This window comes from Pteropus vampyrus, unplaced genomic scaffold (assembly GCF_000151845.1).
Source record: "Pteropus vampyrus isolate Shadow unplaced genomic scaffold, Pvam_2.0 Scaffold74, whole genome shotgun sequence".
Lineage (NCBI taxonomy): Eukaryota > Metazoa > Chordata > Mammalia > Chiroptera > Pteropodidae > Pteropus > Pteropus vampyrus.
In genome coordinates, this window is record NW_011888855.1 from 9,286,855 (window position 1) to 9,310,451 (window position 23,597).

The following is a 23,597-nucleotide window of genomic DNA, read 5'->3' on the forward strand; positions in this document are numbered from 1 at the left end:
AGCTCTTATCGCAGTGGTAATTAATTTGTTGTCTTTACGCTCCAGCAGGGCATGTTCTGTGCTAGTCTGGTGATCATTGTCTGTGGTTCCTATCACATACTTATTGAAGAATATAGTCCTTGTTTTAGGAAGAAACACTTGTTTTAGGAAGATAATTGACTATATTCACCAATAAGTATGTGAGGAAAGGCTCTTGTCTCAAAAATTAAATGTTTTCCTGTCCAGTGCCAAATGTAAATATAGGGTAGGGGTGGAGAATCTTACCTTTTAAAAAAATTGAGATATAATTCACATGACAAAATTGACCCTTTAAAAGTATATAATTCAGTGGTTTTTAGTATATTTACACTTTTGCAGCTATCACCATGATCTAATTCCAGAACATTTTCATCACCCCCAAAAGAAATCTCATACCCATTAGTAGTCATTCCTCATTCATATGTATTTGAACAATGCCTAGAAAGGAGTATCATTGTAATTTTATGAATTCTTGAATAGGGCTCTGATGAGAAAAAGAGGGCCCTTAGCTGGGTGTAGGAGACATTCAAGCAACAGAGATGGGAAGGCTTAAATGAAATTTGTTTGAAAAAGGAGAGACATTGGAAAAAGAGAACCAGTGATGGTAAGTTGGAAGAAGAGTAATAAGGAGAATAGCTTCTACCAGAACAGGGATTTTTACAATTCACAGTTGAATCTCAAAGGCCAAGATCAGAGACTTGTAGCTACATCAGTACCTTCTTCTCTGCAGTAGCTCACAGGTATATCTGGGTGGATGAAGCAGGGTGGGGAGAAGGCCCAAAGAAGCCGAGATGTACACCTTTATGTATTCCTGCACTGTTTCTAATGACATTCTGCTCAGTGAAGGGGCTAAATAGATGATTGGTACACTGGGCAACGATGGATTTCTTGGAGAAAAGCTTGTGTCAGAGAAACCAGAATGAGGAAAGGGCTGGGTGACCATGTGTGGACTCTGATGAAGAGAGACTGTCTTCTAGCAGGCAGGAGACTGTTTTTCCTATTTTGTCCCAGAGCTTATAATCAGACACATGGGCATGAAAAGCAAATTAATAGCATGAGTGACATGTAGGAATGGAATGGGAAGGTAAGTAAGGGATTGTAAAAGCTTTCTGAAGGTGCACTGGATCTTGAAAGGAGGAAGAAAGGATGGGAAAAAGTCATCTAGGTAAGAAAAATAGCAGGTATAAGAAGTACGTGGGGAACAGTGAGTGCCCAGACTGGATAGGGGTGCTGAGAGAAGAGATTGGAGTTAGATATTAGAGGGTGGTTTGAAATGGCAGGTAAAGAAGAGAAGACTACCAGGGAAATAATACAGAATCGGAGAATTCTGTCATTGGACTAGGTTTCACAGGTTCAGATTCCCATATACTCGAATGTATCTTGTGACGCAGGACTTGCTACCCATTGAAGCAGCTTTTTCTAGCATTGCTTTGTGTTTATTTTTAAAGCCTTTTTTCTTAAATTGAACTGAAATATGTCTCCTTAACTTCCTGTTTTAAGAATTCTGCCATCTGGGCAACACAGAATATGAGGAAAAGTGTTTTGGGGAGATTAGTTTTTCAGCTGTGTTCAGGAAGAGTTAAAGGGGTTGGGGGAGAGCCTGGAGGCAGAACCAACAGACAGGAGAGATGAGGCTAAGAAGGGGGAGATGGAGCTATTAAGAAAAGAGAGGATTGGTCAGTTGTCAGGCAGGTTAACTGCCAGCTTGGTCTGTACAAATGGCTAATCTTTATCGATAAAGCTAAGGGAAAAATTGTTATTTACTTATCCGTGACTTGTGTTATTTAGAGGATGTGTTGAGGCAGTGTGCGCTTCTGAAACTCCTGGTATATTACCTAAAGTTAGCATATTTTCCTCAGAGCCATTAAGATTCTGCTAGGCCAGTTTTCAGTTACGTTAAAAAAAATTCTATTACAGTATTTGCTCTAATGTTTATTGACAGTAATAAAAAGTCAACTAACTGCTTATTTATGTTTCTTGATTCACAGGAAGTTACAATAGTACAGAGTGGTTCAGTGTACCCTTTACTCAGTTTCTCCTAATAGCTTGTCTTTTGACCCTCTTAACCAGGTGACTTGCATAGTAAAAGTTTTAAATATTGATGGAACTCCAATTTATTAACCGCCGCCCCCCCCCCGCCCCCGCGTTTATGGATTGTGCTTTTGGTGTCATGTCTAAGAATTCTTCACCAAGCTTTAGCTTATGAAGATTTTCTCCAGTTTTCTTTTAAAAGTTTTATAGTTTTACATTTTACATTTAAATCTTTGACTCATTTTGAGTTAATTTTTGTGTAACGTGAGGTTTAGGTAAGTTCACATTTTCCCCCTCAGTGGCTATCCATTTGCTCCAGTACCATTGTTGAAAAGACTGTGCGGGATTATTTCTGGGTTCCCTATTTTGTTTCATTGATCTATGTATCTATTCTGCCAGTACCACACAGCCTGTATTGCTATAGCTGTGTATGAGTCTTCAAATTGGATAGAGTAATTCCACCTACTTTATTTTTTTTCTAAGTTGTTTTAGCTATTCTAGTTTTTTTGCTTTTCCATATGAATTTTAGATAATCTTGTCTATGAAAAACTGGGATTTTGATAGGAATTACATTAAACTTGTAATCAGTTTGGGGGAGAATTGACATTTTTACTATATTGTGTCTTTCAATCTATGAATAAAATACATTTCCATCTGTTTAGATCTTTTTTGATTTCTTTCAGCAGTGTTTAACATAGTCTTCTATGTTTTCTTACATTTACACTAATTCATTTTTTGAACCATTGTACATAGTATTTTATATTTAGTATTTTATAGTATTTTATATTCCCTTTCAAGTCCTTGGCCACAGGCATATACATTTTACCATAGTTGTAGTTCTAGCTTTGATATCATATTATTATTATTATTTATTTAACTCTAATTTCAGGCATTTTTAAATGATTTAGTATAACCTTGGTTTATAATCTTTAAAAACTATACTTTCTATTGCATTATTTCTCTGTTATTGGACGTTAAGGTTGTTTTTATGTTTTTGATATAAATACTAATGATGTAGTGAGTGAAAACCACGTACATATACTGTTTTCCTTTTAAAAATTATGTCCTTAAGGTACATTTCCAGGAGTAGAAATATGGAGGCACAAATTTTTTTTTACAACTTAAATATATTAACAGCAAAGTGCACAAATCAGTGTATAGTTTGAAGTTTTACATACATGTCTACCTTTGTAACTACCATTCAGAAAGTTTCTTCAGGAACTTTTAAAATGTATTAGTAAGTTGTTCTCTAGCAGAGTTCTTCAGTTTGCTGATGTTCGTATAACCTCACCAATTACAAGTTACAGAAATTCAGCTCAAACTTGTTTAAGCAAAAAGGGAATTTATGAGCCTTTGTAACTGGCAATTCCAGGAGTATAGTAAGTCCTCACTTAAATGTCATCCACAGATTCTTGGAAACTGACTTTAAATGGAAATGACATATAGCAAGATCAGTTTTACTATAGGCTAATTGATATAAACAAGAGTTAAGTTCCTGTGGCATATTTCTGGTCACAAAAACATCATTAAACTTCTAAATAAAGACCCCAAACACCTCTAATATTAAACATTAAAATGTGAGCTATACACATGTTTACGAAAGATTAATAAAAACAAGATAATTGTTTTCTAACTCTTTTATTCCAATTCAGGGTTGTGGGTGGTTGGAGCCTATCCAGGCAGGTCAGGGTTCAAGGCAGGAGCCAGTCCTGGGCAGGTTTCACCCTCAAATCAGGACAATGTAGATATGCTAATTCATCTCATTTGTATGTTGTTAGGATATGGGAGGAAACTAAAGTACCCAGGGAAAACCTATGCTGACATGGGGAAAATGTGCATATTCCACATAGCAGTGGCCCTGGCTGAAAATTGATTTTTTTTTTTCCATTAACATTATGTATTGAAAAAACATTGAATGAAATGATGTTTTTCGAGAACTGTAGATCCTGAGTTTAGGCATGGCTAGATGTGACTGACTCCAAGGATATGAGGCTTTCTTCATCATCTGTCTCCATGTATTTCAGTTTACTTCTATTTTCATAGGTACACAAAATGCCCACCTTAAGTTTGAGGTGGTCATCTTAGTTTTGTCATCCAAGCAGAAAAAGAACTTCAGTATTTATTTCTTAGCCAAAGAGGGGACTGATTAGCTTTGCTTTGGTTACGCTCAGAGCTGAACCAGTTTGTATTGCCAGGGGAGACCTATTAATTAGCCAGCCTAGGTCACATGTTTACCCTAGCACACAAGGAATGGTGGAGAGTTCTCTGAAAGAACAGGAGATAAAATGATGTTGAATAGAAACAAATTGTCCTTTCCAAATAATGGGATGGTCTAATAAAATTTTTTTGCTATCTTTATAGGTGTAAAATGCTCCTTTCAAAAAAATTTTTTGCATTATTTGGAGCTAATTGATGCTGTTTCTTCATGTTTATTAATATATCTGGAACATTATGGTGCTTGTGAGAGCCCTTTGGGCAGTGATACGTGTCTATAAACAGTAGTGCTCTTGTTGAAGCCCTGTTATTTTTATATTGATTAGAATTCTACCAGATTTTCAAAAACTGAGACAAGGCTTATTGAGTTGGAGGTGCTAATCTTTTATTTTCCCATTACTAATCAGTCTGTTGATATTGCAGAGGTAGAATAACTTGGAGTTGAAAATTGAGACGACTGCATGTGTCTGTAATGATTTTAATGGTGGGCCAGATTTATGGTAGTCCTGGAAAAGGTGGTAGAATTCTGTTGAATAGAGCAAGGACTATAGCTAAAGCCACTGACTTTTACTGCCTACCAGATCATTTGTCTTAATTTTTCTTCATGATTGCCATACCACACTAGTCAGTCACCTCTCATTTTTGTGCTACTATTCACATGGTGGACAACATGAAAATATCTGGATAATTCACTGCAGCCTCTTCTGCAGTATTGAAAAAACATTTAACAGTGACACCTACATGTAACTCCTTTCTAAATGGCTAGAAGATGAAAATAGAGTAAATTCTTTATCCAGTAAATATCCTTGTTCAATAAATAGAAAGCAATTGTTGGCTTAATTGTTGGCTTGTAGTTTCCCCCGCTTCATGTCTATTTATGTTTAGGCACTATTTGTCTTAAGACTTTTTTGAAGGCTTTCTTTTCAAGTTCTGGTGTTTGGATAATTATTTCATTTCAGGTATACTTTGATTATAGTGCAAGTGCTCTGTTCTTGAGTAGAAGTAGCATTTCAACTTCTTGAGAGCAGTCAGTGTTGTTCAGTACTAAGTCTCAATTGTTCTAAGAACCACTTTTTATGTAGAGAGTGTCTTGTTACTTTTAGAGCAAGAAAGCAGTATTTATTGGTCTACTAAAACAATAGAGTTAAAACTATTGAGTTTGCTAGCATCTGTGTGATCTTAGCAGCTATAGTTGATTGGTGAGCTTGCTCTCTAACATTCTTGTTGCACAGATAACTTCTCAGCTTTTTACATCCTGAAAACATTGAATTACCGTTAACATTTAACATTACCCAGATAAACTGAGTCTCTTAGGACATTGTCAGAAAGAAGAAATAGGCAATGAGGGTTTTTAATTGATATTAAGTGAGATACTTTCATATATCTCAGTAATTGTGTAGTGAAATTGTGGACATAGATGCCATCTTCCTTGGTACAGCTTGAATGATTTGTATAGGGGGAAGAAAAACATGGAGTGGTGTGTATGTGTATGTATATTTTTTCATTATGAATCTTGGCAAGGCAATTTTAAGGACAATTATGTATTTTATTCCTGACAAAAGGATGGAGATTGAGCACAAGCTGTTTTATTCAGGTTGATTCTCATGTCACAGGACAAGTAGATTATGTTGGGCTCTTGAGATAATTTTCTTCCTAGCAACTGACTAAAGTCAGATTGAAGGAGGTGATAATTAGTCTCCTGTCCAGTGAGGATGTTCACAGCTTCAGACTGACGTACCCACATCTCATATAGGCAGCATGGAATGTAAATGTATAAAGGCAGATGTGGGGCAGTGAGCAAGGCAGGTGTGATCAGGACAAAGTAACTGTCAGTGATTGTTTTGAATAGGGTTTGAGAGGTAGACAGGAGACAGAGTGGAGTCTGGGTTTGCTAAGTTTACGATGTGAAGACTTGAAACAGATCTTTGGGAAGGAAGCTTTGTGTGGGTGAGATAAACATTTTAATTTGATCTTGTTAGTTTGGTTTTTAGCTATCAGGTTGGGATCATGAGCTTGATCTTGTATATGGGTTCTTTAATTTTTCACAGGGGAAAAATGACAAGTATTCCAACGCTGGAACATTGAGTATGGGTTTCAAAAAGTGTTAATAATGCTCTGAAAGAGCAACGGCAGAGAAACATTAAACATTTTGAAAAAGTTTAAAGTTAAGTTAATTAGGATTTCAGATTAGTGTAATCACTTTCTTCATTAAACCTAACAAGAAATCAGCTGATCTTTTTTATACTCATGCTTTGAGTTCTGGCTTTTCATTTGTCATCTTGCCTTTTTTTCCCCTTGCCATCTTGGTATATTTTTCATCCCTTTTTCTCTTATTTTTGTAGACGTCTCTTTTCATGTGATCTTGATGGCTGGGTCTGTTGTTAGAAGAGCTCCCACTCCAATTCCTACCCTTCATGTATTCCTGAAGGCTGATTAATTTAAAACTGGTTCATATTGACTCCCTTTCTTCCACTCTTATTATTTAATCCATTTTCTCTTACTCTTCATTTAACTTGAGCAGAAAAAGCAAAATATAAATCTAAAAAGTCATTAACTAGTTGTCATTTGGGTGTTTTATTTCTTAAAGTTGCCCATCTGACTTAAACTGTAAGTCTCTAGGGTGGAGGCTATATTTTCTGTGACTTAGGATGTTTAAAAGATGCTGTCTGTTTCTGGTTCGCTACTCTTATGTGAGCATATGCTGCTTTGGAGACTTGGGTTCTGGTTTAGCCAGCTTGGAAATGAGGAAAGGAAAATGAACTTATTAAATTCTAATGTTTTCTGTGATTTTGAAATTGCTCCTCTTTTTTCTTAAGTCTATCTTGTTAAACTCACAAAAATAAATAACAGCAGGATAATACTACTTTTAAGTTACAGTAGGTAATATTATTGCCTTAGTATATTTGTCTGGTGTAGCCGAGGGAGTTATCTCAGGTATTATAATTTTGACTTTGACATGACTTCAACCATGATGTTGCAGTAACATGGTTTCTACTAGTTAATTTCTTTAAAAAGTGATTCCAAGTTGAAATGCATATTATGCATTTATTTGAATGTAATCAGGAAGTAAGTGCCTCTCTTTAGAGTGTTTCTGTGTAGCAGCAGGGTACACTTGAATTAGTAAGGAAAATGAGAACATGAATATGTGTGGTACTCTTAACTTTTTTTTAAGTCAGTCCATTCTGTCGACTGGAAAAAGTAGAAATTTCAAAGCTCTGTTCCTTACTCCCAGGGAGTGGGGAAGGATTTAGGTTGAGAGTTTTTCTAGGTGTGCTGTGAATGGATTCTGATGGGCTTATTGTATTTAGATAACATGATATTAAATGTTTATTTCCTGGGTTGTTTTTCCAAAGAGAAGCATTTTTTATGGGTTAAAAATGGCACCCTAGGAAAGTTCTCTTAAAGCATCTGTCAAGAATTCTTCAAATCATTGTCAATTTTTCTGTAATTGTGGAGAATTTTGCCAAATGTTCCCCAATGATGAATGGAAAGGTGAAAGTGGAGAGGATTCAGTGTTTTATTCAGGTTGATTCTCATGTCACAGGACAAGTAGATTATGCCAGATATATACCACCATTTGGTTCCTTTCCATAGGACTGTGTTAGGAAATCTGTTATTCTTTGCAACTGTATTGCCAATTTATCTTCATCGACAAGTGTGGGAAATGTCTTATTACCAGATCATGGAATATGAATTAAAAATATTTGTGGTAGGGCAAGGGGAAAGGAGTGGGAGCAGCTTGGGAAATGGGTATTAATTCTTGATTATCTTGACGTTAGCAAATGATTTTGTGAAGACTTGATCCTGTCATTGTATTATTTTATCATTGTATTATTTTACGTATTATTTTATTATTTTATCATTCCACCAAAGGTTGGTGGAATGATAAATAAGAATAGTTATGTCACTTTTTGGTGAGATCCCTTAATCAGATGTATTTAAGAGAATTTGGTATAAAGTACATTTATCAGTGGAGATAAAGCACTAAAAAAAGTAACTTTCAAGAATCAGGAATGCCATGATAGGGAACTTTAAGGTATTCAAAATCCAGGACTAGATGTTTATTTTCTACTGTGTAAAAAGATTCCAAGCTGTTAGATATGGGGGTGGGGTGATAGAGATGGTGGTTATAATAGATTAACCTGTGATGTTGGTTGCTTGCTCTTTTTTTTCCCCGCCTTTCCTCTGGCTACTCCTTGGGTAGAATTGAAAATTTTTTAAAACAAAAGTTAATTTTCTTCAGTAAACATGTTTTTGATAGTAAGAGCAAAAGAAGAAAATTAAAATCAGCTATAATTTTGTTACACAGAGATGAAACCAATGGTTAACATTTTGGTCTAGACTTTCAGTTTTCTATGAATATACTCAAGTGGGTAGAAATATGTTTTGCTCCATTTTGTCATTTTTTCACTTAATGGATCCTGAACATTTTTCATTATCATTATTTTCCTACAATGTAATTTTTAATGGCTGGATAATATTCTCTATAGGGTAATATAACTTATGGACGTTATTTTGAACCAGAAAATCAACGAACTCTCTAATGTTATGGCCAGAATTTTATTCAGTTTTCAAAAATTTAGAGATTATGGTGAAATAAAACAGTTTTTATTTTGAAGACTAAAGCTCTCACTGGTAAGTGTAGTATGAAATATTTGAGAAGAAAAAATTTTTAGATATCTAAAATCATTTTGCGATAAAGAGATCAAAGTGACTTGATCAAGAGCATCTGGGAAATCAGTGGGAGAGTAGAGAATCACAATTACACTTATGGCCATGAAGGTGATCCTGATACGAATAATTTCAACATGTTTCAGATGATAAATGTCTTTAACTCTCCTAGAAGCTTCTGTCATTTTGACACAGGACTGTTTTTGCTGGTCTTCATAAGCACATTCAGGTAGATGTCTTAAAATATCTTTCTCTGTTGGATTTGGCAGTTGATAACAAACAATATGCTCTCATAAAATGTTCTATTAAGGGGGGGAGGTAGATGGGGCAAAAGCAGGTCAAATATGTGGTGACAGAAAGAACTCTAACTATGGGAGGTGAATACACAATGCAGTGTATGTGTGTATATATATATATGTATGTATGTGTGTATGTGTGTGTGTGTGTATATATGTATGTATTTGTGTGTGTGTGTGTGTGTGTGTGTGTGTGTGTGTATATGCCTTACTGTTAAATTGTACACCTAAAACCTACTGGATTTCATTAACCATTGTCACCATAAAAAAATAAATAAATAGGGGTGGCTCCATAGGGTAATGGTTAGCATGTCTGCTTTACATGCAGAAGGTTCTGGGTTCCTGCCCCAGGTGGAGCTCCAGGTAAGCCAGGTCCACAGTGTGCGTCGCGAGGGCATGCCGGGAGACGCCCTGCCTTCTGAGACCTAGTTCTTAAAAAAGGGAGACGGCAAGGCAGCATCCATAGGTCAGGGGTGGAAGTGGGGCGGGGTGGAGGGGAATTAAAGAGGAGGAAAAAAATAAATAAAATGTTCTGTTAAGAAATACCTACTTAAGTTCTGTATAATGGTTGAACTATTCCTTCAGCAACTAAACAAAAAATAATGACAATGAGATTGGGATTGCACATGGCCCCCTTATTTTACCTTTTCGCTTATCCATATTTTGGATAACCTTCTTAAGACAGCTGATTTCACAAAGCTTTTATATTTCATAAGATTTGTTAATTTTACTTTTTCTTTTTGCAACGATACTAATAGCCATGATTTTTTTATACCTTAGAAAAAAATTTTATATGTTGACTTTTTCTTGAGTGCTTTAGATTATTCTCTTTTAGGAAACTCTTGAGTTTTATGGATCACAGACATGAATTAAAGATATTTTACATTTTTTTGAGCAAAAACTTTTTTTAAAAAAAGTATAGACATTATCGAAAATTAAAAAAGCACCTTGTGATATACCACTTCTGTTAGTATTTTTGTGTTTATTGGTGTGGGATAGTCTCCCCATCCCACTTCCATGATGTATACATATTGTGATCTCCATTCTCATTGTACGGTATAAATTGTTCTGTATCTGCTATTTAAAGTGGAAATTTAAAACCTTTCCATTAATAAAGATACCTGGAGTGGGTAGATTTTGTAATTTATGGAAAATAACCCACATTCCTCTGCTGGACTGTCAAAGTTATCTTTTTTGGACCTAAAGATGGAAAGGTTCTGGCCAAGGAACATATTAGAAGTATCCTTAGTATTAGGGAAGATGTAACTTTGCTCTATTGAGTCTCCTTGGACGACTTCTGAAGGTTGTAGAGATATTTCTATAGCTGGGTATCTGAGGACCTGGGACCCTCTGCTGTGGCATTGTGATTGAGAGCTGTTCTTGTAGTATGACATGGGCTTTTGGGTATGTAAAGTTGTAAATGGAATAGGTGAGGGAGATGACAAGTTCCTCAAAACAGGGAGATACCTCAGGTTGGCATAAGTCCTTTAAAGACACAAACAGCAGATGGAAAAAAAAAGTAAGGCCCCAGCAGGGAGAACTAAGTCAAGCTTTGTTTGTAGCTATTACCACAGAAGGACCAGTTTTTATTACTTTCTGCACTATGCGACTGGGGTAAAGGAGGCTTCCTCTTTACTGCTTCAACATTACAAATTAAAAGGCAATTTTTCCCTCACCCTTTAGGAAACTTGCTAGCATGACTTTATTTCTAAAAATGGAAGAAACAGTTGGTGTGTGAGCAGTGACCATGTTCTGAATAAATTTAAGGACTGGAGAAAGTAGATGGTGAAGTGGAAGGGGCATGGAAATATTTGTTGAACTTTGCATTTATTACTTCATTTAATTTTTAAAACAACCCAGTGAGGTGAGAGATGAATGGTATTCTGATTTTATGGAAGAGAAGACAGGTAGAGATAAAGCAGCCCAAGGTTGCACAGCTGCCAGATAACAAAGTTGGGATTCAGAGCCAGTTCCAATACCTTGTTTTACATCAGTGTTCTGGGAGAATAGTGTACAGTTGACCCTTGAACAATGCGGGAGTTAGGAGCACTAACCCCCACACAGTCAAATCCATATGTAAGGTTTGATTCCCGCAAAACTTAAGTTGTACTTTGGTATCAGTCGGGGATCGGTTCCAGGATCCCTGCACAGATAACAAAATCTGAGGATGCTCTAATCCCTTATATAAAATGGCAAAGATCAATGCATACAGTCGGCCTTCTGCATCTGTGGATTGAAAACAATACAGCTATTTATTGGAAAAAATCTTCATTTAAGTGGGCCTGTGCAAACACTTGTTCAAGGGTCAACTGTATACTCATTAACATTACTTTGTAACATTCCTTGTTTTAAAAGAGCAACATAATAGAATATCTCATGTTTCCCAGGCTCATCTTAAAAAAGAAAAGCCAAGACTTCTTTTTTTTTATTTTTACTGTTTGTCTCACATACATATCCACACAGTTTTCAAGCCTGTCCTTTCTCAGTAACTTTATAAAAAGTTGGATCGCTTTGAAGGGAATTTACTCAAGATATTTGATGCTTCAGAAAGGTCTTGATCTTGTCCTGATCTAATGTAGAACTATGGTTTTTTGGGGGTTTACTTCCTTTACAATTGCCCTTTGTCCTTGTTTTGAACTCCAGAGAAGCTTAACTTTTATCCCTATCTTAGTTAGGGGAGAATGCCAGGGATGGGCATGTTGACAGATCTGATTTCATGGCAGATAGAATATTGGTAGTGGGTTCTCAAGTTTCATCTCCTTTATATCTTAGTTAATACCAGATGTAGTCTAGTTGACTGGAAAATGTTGAGACAAGGCCAGAAGATACTGTTATATTCTCAGTCTTTACTACTACTAACCATGTGACCTTGGACAGCTTGCCTGTCTGCCTCAGTTTTCCCAGTATGCCTTTTTGTATGAGGAAAGAGTACTTTTGATAACTCTTACAAGTATGCTTTAAACTAATTGACAGTTAGATTTTAATGAATTCTTAATTTTTTGTATGTATATTTTTAGTTTCTTAAACATCTCAAGTCAGTCTTAGTTTATGTTGCTTTTACAGAAATGACCAGAGAAGTTTGAGGCCTTTGTTTTTAGCTAGTGGCTTTATTTACATATTTGTTCATAATTTTGTGAGTAGAGAAAAATTTGAATGCTTTAATCCATCATACAGTATGTTTCTAATAGATGTTTTTCTTTACTAATACCATATGCTAGCCATTGAATTTAAGGATTTGCCATTATTATGGCTGTGAGCTAAAAGAGGTTAGAATGGATGTAAATGTATTTCATTTATTTTGCCTTTTCCTTTCAGTTCCATTTATTTGTTGTCACTTGGCCTGATTATTTTGGAACGATATCATGTTAGCTATCAAAGGCATGAGACTGTTGAAGAGGAACCTGGATGGGAGTTGGTGAAAAATGGGGGATTAATACAGTGAGGTTAAGTGATTAAAATTGAATTTAAAATTATCTGCAAGACTTTTCACTTGTCCATTTGTATGTAAGCGAATCACTGAAGAGTTTTGATTTAGATGGACTAGTTTTAAAACACTACTTTAAATTCATTCTTTTTGACCTAATCTGGGCCTTTACTTCTGCTGAATATTTGCTTTCATCTCCACAGCAATCTTGGGAGGTAGATACAGACAATCCTCACTTTGCATGGTTCCAGTATGCACAAATACCACATTTTGTTTATCCATTCATTAATTGGGAAATATTTGTGTTGTTTCCACATTTCAGCTGTCTTGAATAGTGCTGCTGTGAACATTCATGTATAAGTTTTTGTGTAGACACATGTTTCCAGTTCACTTTGAGTATATTCCTAGGGGTGGAATCGCTGAGTAATATGGTAACTCTACATTTAACCTTTTGAGGAACCCACAGCAAGACGGTTTTCCTAAGTGGCTGCACCATTTTACATTCCCACTCACGGAAATGTAAGTTGCCAATTTTCCACATCTCGCCAACATTTGTTATTCTGTCTTTTTAATTATAGCCATCCTATTGGATACGAAGTGATATTTTATTTTGATATGCACTGCCCTTATGGCTATTGAGGTTGAGCATTTTTTTATGTGCTTATTAGCCGTTTATCTTCCTTGGAAAGAGGTGTATATATTTGCTTTGCCTATTTTAAATTGGATTATATTTTTATTGTCGAGTTGTAAGAGTTCTTTATAAATTGTGGATACCAGATCCTTATCACTTTCTTGATAGTGTCCTTTGAAGCATAAAAATTTAAAATTTTGAAGATGTCTAATCTATTTTGTTCTTCTGTCGCTTGTGCTTTTGGCGTCATAGGAAACCAATCATTGCCTAATCAGAGGTCACGAAGACTTACATCAGTGTTTATTTCTAAGTGTTATATAATTGTAGCTCTTACATTTAGGCTTTTTGACCTTTTTTGAAAGTATATGGTGTGAGGTAGGGGTTCAGCTTCTTTCTTTTGCATGAAGATATCCAGTTGTCCTAGCACTGTTGTTGAAAAGACTGTTTTCCCCCTATTGAACGGTCTTGACAGCCTTGTTGAAAACTGAGTATATTTCTGGATTCTCAGTTTTATTCCATTGATCTGTATATATGGATTTAATTTTGTTCACCAGTTTTCTCTTGGAAATTCCCATCTTCTCTGTTTGACAGTTCATAATCTTGGCTCTTTGTCATAGACTTCCTTCTCATTCCTGAATCCAATCTCAAGGGCTCCAGCTTTTTTTTGTTGTTTGTTTTTAAACTTCCCCTATTTATGTTCACTCATACAGTGCTCTGGCCTCTCTTCTACATCTCAGGACAACCCTAACTTGAAACCTTTAATCTTTGATGCTTTCATTTCCCTCATTCTTCATAATCAAAGGTTATATTATTTGACCCCTGCCTTTATAATTTATTACTCTTCTTTCCTGGGCGCTCACTGTCGCTTTCTTGCCCATCTCTCTGGTCGAGTTTATTGTATGTACTTTTGTTAGGTTAATCTGTGACTGACTTTGACTTTTTACTCTTCGGCTCAAGGATTCTTCTTTGTACTCTGTCCATGGCCTTTCCATCCCCAACTTCTGCTTCTTCTATACACATCTCTCTCCTTCCAGTTGGCTAAAGAACTCAGCCCCTAGATATGCCTTCTTTTTGTATACCTCAGTTTGATAAGTGGTTATAAGAACATAAGCATCGGCACTACAAATTCTTGCTCTACCATTTACTATTAGGAAATTGTGATTAAGTTAGTTAACCTGGTGAAGGATTTTTTCATTTGTAAAGAAGGACTAATACCACCTATTTTGTAGGTGATTATAGGATTAAATAAAATATGATAGTGCCATAGAGTGGACATTTATTAAATGTTGTAATCTGTGTTGCTGTTCCTTTTGTTGGGGTGCTAACCCTATTCTGCTGCTGAAAGTCGTTTCTATCTTTCAAGGGTAGAGTCCATTTCATAGTGCTATGTCTTTCATTAAACTGTGGCTGGCATTTCACTTTCCCCCAAACTGGTCCTTAGTTCTTCCTCATTTGAAATCCTATGGTACTTTTTGTCTTTCTTACAGTTTGTTTGTTAAAATGCCACATGATTTCTGTATGATCACATCCTCTTTTCTGGATTATAAACCATTTGAAAGCAGGCATAGTCTTGTTCAGCTTTGTATCCCTGGCAGTGGATTACTTGTTTGTATAGTAAGCTCTCAACAAATAGGTAAGATTCTATTTATTGTATAAGGCCAGTATCTCTTGTTTAATATTTCTTGTAATATTAACATTGTTTAAGGCAAATATCTTTTTCTGCAAGGCTTTTAAGACAACTTCTTCCATGAGTAAATAGCTTTTCCTATTATCTTCCCTTAGTACCTTGTCCACAGGACTATTGTAATTCTGATTGCATTGTAATCCTCCCTAATTTGCAAGCCCTTTGAGTACGGATGCCTTGTCCTAATTAGCTTTTAATTGTTTGCTTGTCTGTCTTCCCCCCTCTATAGACCTCCATGAGGACACCAACTGATTTCTTGAGTACTATGTCACTGGCACCTAATATGGTTTTTGATGTATAGTGGGTGCTCACTATTTGCTAAATAGATAAGTAAATAAGCTCTTTCTTTTTAAGTACCATAAGATTGTTGTGTATCCACATAATGATTGCCACATATCCGTATCTTCCTATGCCTGTATCTTACATTGAGGAAAACTTTTAACTATGAAATTCTTCATTGCGAGTTATTTCTGACTTTACAAATACGCTTGTCTTTGTTATTAGTATATATGGTGCTTCTAAGCCAAATTAATATATGAATCTTAGGGTGAATTTAACTAGATACTTATTGTTGAGCATTTGAACTGTTGACAGTGTTTTACTATGAGGAAAATGAATGAGTCTGACTGAATGATGTCTTTTCACATACCAGTGAGTCTCTTTTAGAGCTGTACACATAAGATAGTTGGGATGGTTGATGAACTGTGGTGGTCCTACACAATGGTTCCTGTATTTCTGTGTCATTCTGTGGATGTGAGGATAGATTGCATTAGATCCATTTTTTCTCCCACTCAAATCTTGGATTTATTTTCATTAGGATACATATAATGTTCCTTTTGGGGAAAGTGTATTATTAGATCAATGGAAAGAAGTATTTTTAAGGATCTTGATATATAGTGCCAAATCCAGATATTGTGCTTTTACCAGCAACATATGAGGGTGCTTTTCTTAGTAACAGCTATAACACAATAAAAGAAAAAACAAAAATAAAAACACTTAAACTAAATTCCATGCATAAAATATACAAAGTTTGAACTATTTTTATTTTTTAAATGTAGAGCAGCTATTTGACTCATTCCTCCTATTTGTTTCTTTTCTGTGAAACAGGTGATTTGATGAAGAGTGCTGCGGGAGAGTTTGCGGATGATCCCTGCTCTTCTGTGAAGCGTGGCAACATGGTTCGGGCAGCTCGAGCTTTGCTCTCTGCTGTTACCCGGTTGCTTATTTTGGCCGACATGGCAGATGTCTACAAATTACTTGTTCAGCTGAAAGTTGTAAGTATAGGCCTATGTCTGTAATTTATACTCTGTATCACAGTGAGATTACTACTGTCCAAACTTAGTCAACATTCGTTAGGATTTGGTTTGGTTTTGAATTTGGTTCACCTAACTGGACCAAGAATGTTTTTGTTTAATTTCCACTTCTCTATTCCAAGTTTACCATCATACTGGCTCTGCTGTGAGCCATTGTTGGCTTGGTTCTCATGAAGAACTTGTAACAAATGTATTGTTTTGTCTCCTTCCTTTTTTGCAGTAGTGATTAAACATTTCCTTATATTAGAGTTCCTGAGTTTTGAGAAACCAAGATATATTAAATTGTGTCCTTTTATACAGAAGTCAGTAATGTCATCCTTTGCAGTAGCAGCCGCTCAAATGTTTGAGGGCCTTATAAACTTAAGAGAGTTTGGATTGCTATCATAGTAGTTATTAAAAGGAATTAAAAATTCTTGACCACCTTTATATACAGATTTATATTGTTTAGAATTTTTCTTTTCGGGGGATATGCTTAATAGGTTGAAGATGGTATCTTGAAACTGAGGAATGCTGGCACTGAACAAGACTTAGGAATACAGTATAAAGCCCTGAAACCTGAAGTGGATAAGCTGAACATTATGGCAGCCAAAAGACAACAGGTACAGTCATGATTTGTTTATATTATTATCTAGTGTTTATATTATTTATATAAGTTGTTTACATTATTACCTAGTGGGAAAAATCCACTTTGTCAGAGTTTTCTGAGGGTACCAATACCTCCTTCTGCCAATATAGTTCCATTAAAACATTTAATTTACAAAGTATCCTTTCAATATTATGTTTTCAATAAAGCTATAATTAAGTTACATTCATGTTATGCTCCTATTGTAAATCCTGTAAAAATTTTAGTTTAAGTAGCTTGGCAATTAGTGATAGTATAGGAGAGGTGATAGGCCTTTGTTAGGTTCATTCAAGGATTATTAACGTGAGTTCATGACGGAGTTTAATTCAGATCTTTAAAAACCTTAAACCAGTTAAACCATATTGGAATTACTTCTATATCAGAAAGTATCTCTTCCTTTCCCCTATATTTTGTTACTTTTTAAGTATATTTTACATCCATGGGTTCGGAATCAGTGGAAGAGGAGGGCCAAATGTAGTTATATGTAGATTTTCAACTGGAGCCATGGGTTGACACTCCTAACCCCTGCATTGTTCAAGAGTCAACTATATTTCTTATTAATCACTATTAGTAGTTTTCCATGGTGTTATGAGTTTGTGTTATATGGCATGTGGATCAGTATTATTTCCAAGCTTTGCTAGCCTTTTGACATTTTTTTGCTGTTGGGGTGCTTTAAGATCTTTCCTGTGTTCTTCCTATTGGATGATGTGTGTTAGATGTGTGTTCTGTATTGGGGATGCATATATCACCACTTAGCTTCTTATAACTTTCATAGTCCTGATCAAGCTTTTAATTCTTATTTTTAAAGAAGCCCTGAAAATGTGAATTCTTATTGTTAGCCAATACCTATATCAGTTAGGATATTTTACATTGCGGTTCACAGAAAACCCAGCTCCAAAACTGCTTGAACAATGAGGAGTTTATTTTCTCACTAATTAGAAGTCTGAGTTATGTTTTCTGACTTCAGAGTTGTTAAATTTATAAGGCTTTACAATATCATCAAGGATCCAGGTTCTTGACATTTTCCAGCACTCTACCAACTTCAGTGTGCCTGGCACTGGTTGGCTGCAGAAGCCCTAGGCTTGACATTTGCACAAATCAATATGTAGGGGAAAAAAAGGATTGTCTTTATAAACAAACGATGCAGAAGCCCCTAACAGATTTGACCTAAATCTGAATTGTGTAACATGGCTATTCCTCACTAATCATTGGTAAGAGGAAAGTGGTTACCGTGACTTAGTCCTGCCATCTGGTCTGTGATGGGGGTAGCATTCCCGAGGACAGGAACATACAACAGAGCTTTGACAGGCACAAGGAAAAAGGGGTCAGTATTATAACTGTCCAATATATGACAGCCTCAGCTTTGGAGACTTTCTAGTAACTTTCATTTGGTTATTTTTATATTAATATAAAAACTACCCCACAAAGTTGAGAGGATTAAATTCAATAATGTGTGTAAAGTATTTAATATAGTACCAGACACTAAGTAGGCCCTCAGTATTGGGCAGTTGGTGGATAGTAGTTATTGCTTATATTTCAAGTTGTAAGATGTGATCAGACTGAATCTGCACATACACGAACCTGGTTTTATATTTCAAGTACTTAATTTTACACATGATAATATGACTAGATTTGGTGAACTGTCTGAGTAATTTAGGGTATGTTCAATGTGCCTTCCCCTACCCCCCCCCCCATCGGCTTTATTGAAACATAATAGACAATCAGTAGTTTGTATTTACTTTGTATAATTCAGTGTGTGTTTTTTTCAATTATAGTTGGCATACAATAATATATTAGTTTCAGTTGTACAGCATAGCGATTAGAGATCTATTATATAACTTACAAAGTGATCAGCCCACTAAATCTAGCACTTCTCTTCCCCTTACATATTTATTACAATATTGTTAACTATTTTCCTTATGCTACACTTTATATCTCCATGTCTATTTTATAACTATCCATTTGTACTTCTTCATCCCTTTGCTCTTTTTCGCTGTTCCCCCAACCTCCCTCCCATCTCGTAGCCCTCAAAATATTCTCTATCTATGAGTTTATTTCCATTTTTGGTGTTTATTTTGTTCTTCAGATTCCACATTTACGTGAAATCATGTGATACTTGATTTATTCAGCACAATACTCTCTAAGTCCATCAAGGCAATATCTTTTTCCATCCCCTTCCTTTTTGTCTGTGTGTGTCTTTTAATCTGAAGTGAGTCTCTTGTAGGCAGCACATGCAGAGGTCTTGTTTTATTATCCATTTAGCTACTCTGTCTTTTGGTTGGAGCACAATTCTTTTCCATTCGATGTACTTGTTGATAGGAATGTAGTTATTATTACCATTCTTTTTTCATGATTTTGATACATGTTTTTTATTCTTAAAGCAGTCCCTCCAACATTTCCTGTAATACTGACTTGGTGTTGATAAATTCTTTTAGCTTATTTTAGTCTGGGAAGCTCTTTATCTGTCCTTCGACTCTAAATGATAGCTTTTCTGGATAAAGTATTCTCGATTGTAGATCCTGGGTTTTCATCATGTTGAATATTTTGTGCCAAGCCCTTCTGTTTGCAGTTTCTTTTGAGAAATCTGCTGCCAGTATTATGGGTGCTCCCTTCTAGGTAACTAACTGCTTTTCTCTTGCTGCTTTTAAGATTCTTTCTTTGTCTTTAACCTTTGGTATTTTAATTATAATGTGTCTTGGTTTGGGCCTGTTTGGGTTAATCTTTTTTGGGACTCTTGAGCTTCCTGGAGTTGTATGTCTATTTCCTTCAACAAGTTAGGGAAGTTTTCCATCATTATTTCTTCAAATAGCTTTTCATCATCTCTCTCTCCTCCTTCAAGTACCCCTATGACACGGATGTTTTTACATTTAATTTGTCCCATAGGCTCCTTAAATTATTATAGTCTTGACTTCTTTTTTCTTGCCATTCTGATTGGGCGTCCTTGGCTTCTCTATCTTCTATATCAGTGGTTTGATCCTTTTCTTCATCTACTCCGTTGATTTTCTCTAATAAACTTTTCACCTGAGATGATGTATTCTTCATTTCTGACTGGTTCCCTTTTATAATTTACATTTCCATTTTTATATTTTTTACCTCTTTTTTAAAGTTCTCTCTGAGTTCATCTACAGTTCCCCTAAGTTCAGTGAGCATCTTTATAACCAGTGTTTTGAACTCTGCATCTTTTAGATTGTTTGACTCCATTTTTCTTTGATCTCATACGGTTTCTGCTTCTTTGTCTTCCCATTTTGTTGCCTTTCTGTGTCTGTTTCTATGTCCTAAGCAAAGCTCCTAAGTCTCCCGATCTTATTAGCATAGCTTTGTGTAGTAGGTGTCCAGTGGCACAGTCCTGAGGGGGTTCAGCTGCAGGCCAAGTTTAGCCCCACCCTGTGCCCCACCATGGCTACCTGTTAAGATTGAGCAAGCTATCCTCAGATGCTGTGCTTATCATTGCCTCAAGAGTCCACGCCAGAAACTGAGGCCAGCTGCCACCAGTGTAAGTCTTGGAGCTGCTCAGCAAGGAGCACCAAACTCACGGAGGATACAACTGGATGTGACATGGGTAGGGCTGCAAGTTGGGGGAGGTGGAGTTTCAGGGAATCTTCTGGACAGGGTGACCTCTGTTATCCAGTTCGGAGATGTCTCAGTAGTGATGGTGCTGTGTCCGCACACTAGAAGGACACAGAGGAACAATGGATACTGCCAGCACTTCTACTTAGGAGAAAGCCTTGCCTCTGGCCCTTGTTCCAACCACTCAGTGTCCCCTGTAAGTCCCTGATGCCCCCATACCCTCCCTGCCACCAGCAGCCAACCAGATGCTGGTACTCAGAGCGAGTGAGTCCATCACCACGTAAGTCTGGTCACAGTCACAGCCCTTTCTAAAGGAACATCTGCAGCTGCCGTAGCTGTCACATTCATCCGCTCTGGATGGGGCAGCCTCGCATCTTCACCTCCTCCTACCACTGCAAGTGATTTCTTATTTTTCTCCCTAGTTGTAGGACTTCTGTTCATCTAGACCCCAGGCGACTCTGCTTGCTATTTGTTCTGTGTTTTTGTCTCAACTTTGATTTGGTTGCAAGAGGGGATTGAACAAAGCCTCTATCATCTACACCATTTTGCCCGGGCTCTCAGTGTGCTTTTAGCATTTATCCTTGTATTGGTCTATGTCTTCATCATGTAATCAAAAGTAATTTTTTCTTTTTGCTGGGGCTGATTGACCCTTAGAAGAACTTGTATATGATAGTATGGTAATTCTATAAATATGGCAAGCTGGCCAAATTATGTTCACAATTTATTTTACTTAATGTTCTTGATGTAAGTTCTCATTTGAATACACGAAATGTTAGTTATATTTTAAAAATAGTTTGTCAAATAGTTCACCCACTGTCTTAAAACCCATTCAGATCTTGGTTTATGAAGACTTAATATTATTTGAGGAAAGTGAGAACATTTAGACTGACAATATTGCATATCTTTGTAAAATGGCGGAAGAAGTAAATTGATGATGTTCTTGAGATAAAACATAATAGTCCAGAATTTTGTATGCTGTTGGACAGATTTCTGGGAAATGCTGCCTGAGTTTTAATTCTGTGTGTCATGAATCTGTGAAGAGTTCTTTAAACATAATCTGTGATGTATTTTTTTTTAAAAGATAGTAAATTTCAAACATTTCCAAAATAAAATGTTGCAGAAATCTTGAAGTTGTTAGTTAACTTGCCCTAGATGATCTTGTGTTTGCCCCTTCATATCTGTTTTCTGCTCTTGTTTACCCTGTTCTCTGCCACAGGAACCTGACCTGTCTGTATTGCATCCAGGGGGCTCCTTTGCCTTCTGGCTGGTGGTTGGGTTAGTCAGTAGGAGATCAGAGGACTTAGGAGAGTGAGGCTGGGGTTTTAGTACCCTGGTTCCCTCCCTGTTGATTTCCCTGGGTAGCTAAATATAGTTCCTGGTGGATGGTATTTCTTATACATCTTGCTCCCTGGATTCTGGTGACTGACTGCTGCCTCCTCTTGTCTCTTCGGGCCCGAGTGCCCTAACAGCCCGTATTTTGCCTGTATTTTCTTGTATTTTGCCCATACCTTTGAAGCATAGTTTCTAAACCATCTTTGAATTACACCGTTTGATTTTACTATCTGTTTACTGCTGGTGTGTCAAGTGACACCTGTTCCCATTTTAAAGTTTGTCTTGGGTTTACAGTATATCATGATTGTTTATAGTTTCCTTGGGCCTAATTCCTTGGATCTTTAGCCTCCTACAATAGAATCCATTGAGTAGGCTGACTGTGTGCCTCTTGTTCATAAATGGCTTTTAATAAGATCTGGGCCTTGGTGTATATTCCTTTAAATTAGTGTTTTTGGAGGTATTAGACTAATACTCATTTTATCCTAAGGTCTCAGCCTGGTGGAAATTTCATTCTCCATTTTCGATATGGCCCACTGACCTCCTTCAGTAACGGGGCTTGTTTTTCCACATTGTGTGTTTTCTGGCCGAATTCCTACATGCTCTATGCTCTGACTGTTTTCACTTTTGACTTTTTCTTCTCTCCCCAGGCATGGTGTGTAATAATTTACTTCCTCATTGAGCTTCTTATCTTTGCAAGCAGCCCTAATCCAGAAAAGGGGTATTTCCTCAAGAGTAGTATTTGAGTTTGATGTGTACTGGCTCCTTTAGCCCCCTTAGTATCATTTAAGCAGCAGCCACCTATTGAGGAAACGCTAAATCTCATAAGGTCTTCAGGTTCTCTGGAGTTTTTGTTCTTTAAGGTTTTTCCGGGACATGGTGTGGTGGTGGTGGTAAGGATGTTGCTGAAAATAATAACTCTAAAAAGGTGTTTACTGTGTGCTGAATACTGTTATAAGCCCTTTATAAACACGAACTCATTTAATCTTCACTAAATAGTATAAAGTAGATACTATGATCAGATATTAATTTCTACAGATGAAGGGAACCGTAGCATAGAGAGATTAAATAATTTGGCAAGGCCATTCGTCTAGTAAGTTGTGGAGCCAGGTTTTGAACTCAGACTGTCTGGCTGTAGAAGAGAGGGATTCTGCTTGTTTAAATTGCTACTATAATCCTCAGTGCTTAGAACATTGCCTGGATACAGTAGTGTTCAATATTTATTTAACGAATGAATGAATAAGCCACTTTGCCGTACTACATGTGCATCCTGGAATAGAATTCTGAGTGTGGCCCTAATCTGTTACTTTCTTGGGCTGGAATATTTTTTGCTGACTAGAATTTCTATTTGGTTGCAGGCTTTTCTTTGGTGATAAGAGTGAAACAAGAGGTTGGGATGGGCTGACTGAGTTCCTGTGAGGAGGACTACCTCTGCCTCACATTGTCAACTCTGGTTCCCTAGTGTGCTAGAGATGGAAAACTTTGATGTTTATATTTCCCCACTGGGTATATAGAGCTTGTTGAGATGTTTTGTAAAACTATAATTCTTCTTACCTAGTCTCTGAACTCTGACTTTCACAGTTATTTTTCTGAAAACTTGAACAGACACATAGGTAATGTTTTATGTGTAAATAATCTGGACTGGTTGGATTTGACTATGGACCATTTCTTTAAATATAGTCATTTGAGTCCAAGAGAAGACATCCGATCAAATGTATGCATGGCTACAATTTTACAGTAAGAGGGAAATGAGAGGAAACTTTCATTCGCATTTCCAGCTCTTGGTAAGAGTGTTAT

At 36.4% G+C, this 23,597-nt stretch overlaps 1 protein-coding gene across 1 annotated transcript in view; it reads left to right on the plus strand.

Annotated features, from left to right (window-relative positions):
* The window catches only part of LOC105293653 (catenin alpha-1-like), a 60,022-nt gene that overhangs the window by 30,956 nt on the left and 5,469 nt on the right, over positions 1–23,597 (plus strand). Inside the window, exons 4-5 of the mRNA XM_011362463.2 lie at positions 16,077–16,243; positions 16,762–16,881. Coding sequence (XP_011360765.1) covers positions 16,077–16,243; positions 16,762–16,881 — 287 coding nt within the window. The remainder of the gene's footprint in view (positions 1–16,076; positions 16,244–16,761; positions 16,882–23,597) is intronic.